At 31.0% G+C, this 6,000-nt stretch overlaps 1 protein-coding gene across 1 annotated transcript; it reads right to left on the bottom strand.

The window, feature by feature from the left end:
- Positions 1 to 3,419: 3,419 nt before the first annotated feature.
- LOC104220106 (transcription factor MYB117-like) lies at positions 3,420 to 5,269 on the bottom strand. The gene is made up of 2 exons (XM_009770916.2): positions 5,040 to 5,269; positions 3,420 to 4,339 (listed from the first exon to the last, which is right to left on the bottom strand). Exons 1-2 carry the CDS (start codon positions 5,191 to 5,193, stop codon positions 3,543 to 3,545), a joined length of 951 nt encoding a protein of 316 aa, XP_009769218.1. The 5' UTR covers positions 5,194 to 5,269; the 3' UTR covers positions 3,420 to 3,542.
- Positions 5,270 to 6,000: the final 731 nt, after the last annotated feature.

Below are 6,000 nucleotides of genomic sequence, written 5' to 3'. Positions count from 1 at the left end.
CTACCTATCCCTTAACCCACATTACAACCATGAAAAAATCCTAATTGATTTTGAGTCGAGCTAGCCTAAATTAGTAGAGATTTATATTACGGGCAAGCTTATGGTACCCATTGCATGCATGTGACTTCTATTGTGAGAGTGAATGCTTTAATTGATTATTATAAGTATATGACTTGAATGTGCGGAGTAATTACCAAATATTTCTTGTTGGCATGATGGTGAGGGCATATGACTTGTGACAGAAAAGCAAATCTTGACTTCTGTAAAGAGTAAGTTGAGGAAGTTTGAATATTGCATAGCACTTGAGAGACAACATTAAGGCTAGGATTGTTCACTGCTAGGTGTTAAGTATGTACAATGTTCTAGGTGTAATGCGTGAGGGGAAATGGTTGAGTGAAGAATTCTCTAAAAAGAATATAGTGGATTGCTCGAGGACTAGCAATAAGCTAAGTGTGGGGTGTTTATAATAGGCTAAATTGTTTAATATAGCCTATGTTTTAGCTCAACTTAAGGATGGTTTACTATTGTAAATGATCAAATAATGCAAAAATTGGCTCTAATCATGACTTTAATGTCTCACAGGAGTTCCATAAACAAATGAGGATTTATGATGGTAATCAAGTGAAAAATGGAGCCAAATGACGAAAAGTTGAGCAGCAACATCTTAACAAGAGAAAACCCCACTAGCGCGGGTCATGCGCTGGTCATGCGCTCCCGCGCTAGTTCAGTAATTTGGACAGAAAGAAACTCGATATGCGCTGATCATGCGCTCCCGCGCTAGTCCAGTCCGGGAAATCAATTATTTGGGGGCAAAATGGAAAATCTGAGAGGATCCACTCAACTTACATAAAGTAAAGCTCCATTATTGAGGGGATAGATCAGATTTTGAGGGAGAAAAAGCTATAGAAGAAGGAGGAGCTCATCTTGGAGCTAAGAAAGGAGAAGAAGAACAACATCTTGAAGCAAGGATTCAAAGAGTTCTTCTAAACTTTCTTCTATTTGTTTGTTAATATTATGTTTAAAACTTTTATTGTTGATTTTTGTATGATTATGAGTAGCTAAAAACTCTATTATTCTTGGGTCATGGATGTTAGATAATTATGTTATTTGAAGCTTAGATTGAAGATCTTGAATCTATCGTTATGAGTTGTTTATTTGATTCTGCGTCTAATTATTTTACTGCATAGCTAACAGTGAAATATTATTTACGAATCTTGAGTTAAACTTGACAAAGGAAATTCTTGGTTGCATATAGAATCAAATAGAACAAGATCCGAATCCTGGGCATCGGGTGAAAGATTTGCAATTAAGATAGACATATACTTAATTGCCTTATTTGGTTGAAAAATAGGAGTTGTAAATGCATTCTTGCTAATATTAATACCATAGACATATAGGTATTAGTTTAACTTGAATAGATGCATAAGAACTCGAAAGATTCTTATGAATATTATTAACCCTATAATCAATAACCCGGATAATTCAATAAATCCATTTTAAGCTAAAATAGTAGCATAATTTCTAGCAAGTCCATGACCCGGGAATATATTTATCCAAATTGTTATAAACATATTGTGAAATTGGTGTAGTAATTTTGTGTTGAATTATTGTGCAATTATTAAGTAAGTTGTAAATTGGTTCTTTAAATATTTTGTAATAATTTAGCTTGAATTGATAATTGTTTGAGTCTACATCAGTCGATAAGTTGATCACAATTCCTCGTGGGAACGATACTTTACTTACTACTATATTACTTGTCGATCGCGTACACTTGCGTGATTATTTTGGACGCAACAAAGGGTTTAAGGCTTTCTGCTAGAAATATAATTATTTAGTTGCCTTATATGTAAAATACCTATGGCTGCTACTTTTGTGAAATTTTGTCTATTTCTATTTTTTGCCACTTACGAATTCATGGGCCAAGATAATAATAGGTTTGGGTCAAGGCAGATCGACATTTGACAGGTCTATGTAAATAGTTAAACAACGTATAAATAAAAATCTGACAAGCTAGGTTGTCAGAGCAATAAAAACTTGTTTTAGTAATTTTGAGTGATAACATGTTGTCATAACATGGATATTATAAATTATTCATATACAGCGTTTTGTTCATACGATAATTTGAAAAAATACAATATATTTTTTTGTTTCATTTTATATAACACCCTTTCTTATTAGTCTATTTCAAAAGGAATGATATTTTATTATATTTAAAAATAATTTAACTTTAAAACTTTTTATTTTTCACATACTTTTATAATCACCATGTTAGTTTAAGACTTAAAGTATTTCTTTATTTTTTTTTAAGTTCTTTACTCAATCTAATACTACCATATAAATTGAAACCGTAGAATATTATAATTAAAGAAAAGAATAAAAGAGTTAACACAAGTGAGGATTTTTCTTTGCATCATTATTACATGAAATGAACCCGACAAAAGTAACTCCTTTATTGTATATGTAAAAAAAAAAAAAAAAAAAAAGCCCTCTTAGAAAGCATACTTTTGTGGTCTGGTAAGCACAAATCTTCATACAAATTGAGAAAATTCTGCTATCTGATATAAACTGAATAAATGGAAGGAAAAAGTAACAAAGTACATAACTAAATTATTAGTTGCTAAGGTTAGCTCTAAGGATCAATTTCTTATAATCAAAACACAGAATGAGATTTATCGCATTAATTGATTCGTACCGAAAAGTGTGACATTAGGGATAAAGTGCTTACAACTTTATACGTAGGGCTCAAATCCAAAACTCCTCTTTATAAGGACGAAAGAGATTTATCACACCCATAACCCTTGTTGCTACATAACAACTTAAGATAGAGGGGCGTTATATATACATCTAAATAGTCCTCTTTCAAACTAGTATCTTGTAACTTTCAGGGGCATGTTCCAAATAGCTATCAAATTTATGCAGTTTCTCCTTAAATGTTGCAAATTTTTTTTAACACCTGGTTGATATTGATATCTTTAGCATCTCACATCAAATTAGTTTCCTCTTTTTTACTTAAGAGATTAGCAAGACAAACAACTGAATCTTACCTGCACGAAATTGATACTTACACTTTCTACCAAAAAGAAAGGTCAGAAATTAAAAAAGAAAATATATCAGATAATTAACATGGGAAAAAGAAACGCAACAAGCTGAGAAATTTAAGAAAAATTATCGGTACAACTCCCATTTGAAAAAAAGAAGCTAAATATAAAATAGACGTAACACAAACTTGAGTCCATATAATAATTAATTGATTCATATCAATGTTTTTTTACATATATTATTCTACAAGTGTTCCAAAATCCATCTCCCTAAGAATAAGGATGATTAGGTAAAACCTAAGAGTTTTTACCTTAGAGGTTAAAGAAACAGCTAGCTAGCTAATTAATTAAGCTATCACTTGAACAACTACAGGTGATTATTAAATAACATGGAAAAAGAAATTAACTAGGAAGCAAATACCATACATACATTTTAGTTAAAGATGAAAAATTCAAAAAAAAAATTAAATATTAAACAAACAAAAAAATTGGAAATAAAAAAGATCAAGAAGAAATCCCCACACCAAGAAAATCTATGAAGGGAATATCTTTCTTTTCCCTTGCTTCTTCTCCATATTGTTGTTCAATGTTTGCCCTTAGCATTTTTTTGAAGGAAAACGTACTACTATCTCTAAAATTCACTACTTCCTCAGTCATGCCATCAGATACATTAATTCTATGATCAGCAGGAACTGAATAACTAAAAGGATTTTGAATATTACTCCTTTTGTAATTATTGGGAACCCCTAATGCAGCAGCGCCTTCATATCCTCCACATAATGAAAAGCTTAAATTATTTTGACATAAAGGTTTTTTATCTGAAAAGTTTGAGCTTTCTCTAAACAAATGGCTCCCATTTCTTCCAAACAATGCAGGTGAATATGTTGATATTGAGAAAACACTATCTTTGTTTGGGTTTTGAAATTCAAAGAAGCTGATTTTGGAGCCATAATTACCTTCTAATTGTGTTTTTGAATTATTATTGTTGTTGTTATCGTTCCGTCTTCGAAAACCATAGGAGGGTGATTTAGAATCACTTAGAAAAGTATCATGTTGCAATTGGTAGCTTCTTTTGCCACAAATATTCTTGGATTGTTCCCTTTGTTTTCTTGCCATTAGGACATGCCAATGATTTTTTACAGCATTGTCAGTTCTACCTGGAAATAATCTTGAAATTAATGCCCATTTGTTTCCATGTATTCTATGAGCTGCAACAAGTCTTTCTTCTTCTTCTTCAGTAAATGGTCTTCTATTAATTCTTGGATCAAGTTGGTTGAACCATCTCAATCTACAACTCTTCCCTACAAAATTCCCAAGAAGAATAAAGGAATTGAATTTTTTTACTTGATTTAATTTTCATTAGAGAAAAAGCAATGGTGTACTTAACTTCTTGAGCAAGATCTTTGCACTTAATATGATCTTAATTAATTAATTAAGCTGTTGGGAAGATACTATCAACGGAAACTGTTATAGACTTCATTTATGTATGGTGCTAAAACTTTCCATTTTAGCCAAGTTTAGAATAAAACAAATTAAAAACTTTAATAAAGGATATCCAAAATAGTTTGTTAAGTTCATAAGCCAACTTTAAACGAAATAACGAAGAGCAAATAATAGCAACCATAATAAATGAAAATCTTTAGCATTTAAAAGACTTGAGAAATATTTGATCCAAATGTTTTTATTTTCAAGAAAAGAATGATAAGAGCCGGTGATATCAAAGTTCAAATTATGCTTGACTTTATTCAAAACCCTAATCTTTAAACAGTAGCACCACAAAATTCAAAACATTTCCTTTTCCGATTCATTTTTCCTAAGCTATGATATCAAATTTAGATTAAAATCTAAATTATTGTAATAGTCACTCAAGTGAGAAAAAAAAGTAAGCCTATTTGTTTCGGGCTTGATCTAGCTGTCGACTCGATTCTTTTTTTTTTTATCTCTTTTATAAGATTATAATCCAAAAATAAGTAGATAAATTATGATTAAATAGATATATACCTGATCTTCCTTGAAGTTTTTCAGCAATAGAGTTCCAGTTTTGAGGACCATACTGCTCTACAAGCTGCCGGAGCCTTTCATCTTCGGCCGGCCGCCAGTGGCCACGTGGACAACTACTTCTTGTATCATCACCGGAACCACCACCTTCTGCCATGTGAGCTGCCGGAAGTTGTAGCTAGTAATATGTTGTATGGAGTATTAAATTGATTAAAAGAAATTAATGGAATAAAGTAAAGTTGTTATATATATATATATATATAGTTAGTTTCAAGAAGAGTTAAAAGAAAGTGGGTTGGTTTAGAGATATATGGATGACTGATGGGCAGTCACTTTTGTTGGTTTTACACGACATATTGGGCAGTGAGAGGAGAGAAAACCTTTTGTATACCTGTTGAAAAAAACTTCCTTTTTTTTTTTCTATCGGACATTCATCATCTTATTTCAAAATTCTCACACGTTTTAATTTATATTCATAGTTTAACATTTTTTACCTCGTCAAGGAGGTGATTCTGAATATTATGTAGAACTATAACTTTGATGACGGGCTCATTCTAATTATTTTATAAGTTATAGTATTTCCAAAAAAAAATCATGAAAATAAAATAAAAAGTAAAACAGAGACATATTGAGAGAAACTCCTCTAAGAAATCTTAGGGGTGAATATTCAGATGTTATAACTCATTTATGAGCTGATATCATGTTTGATCCTATATGTTAGATGCACTTTTGGAAATTTATTTAATTAGTTATCAATTAATGTGGAATATTAAATTCTTTTCAACTACAAAAGAGTAAGTATGTTATTCTTGTTTGCAAATGAAGTTTTGAATTAATTTTTTTGCTATTTTATTAGTTTGTACACAAGCAAATTGGAAAAAGAAAAAAAAATAAGGAAAAAAGGGGAAAGTTGAGGGGTCGAATGGAGGTTGTTGAGGGGTGGGAAGGAAGTATTTTAATCATT

This window comes from Nicotiana sylvestris, chromosome 4 (assembly GCF_000393655.2).
Source record: "Nicotiana sylvestris chromosome 4, ASM39365v2, whole genome shotgun sequence".
NCBI lineage: Eukaryota > Viridiplantae > Streptophyta > Magnoliopsida > Solanales > Solanaceae > Nicotiana > Nicotiana sylvestris.
Note: the sequence above shows the minus strand (reverse complement) of the source record. Positions and strands in the feature narration are given on the sequence as shown.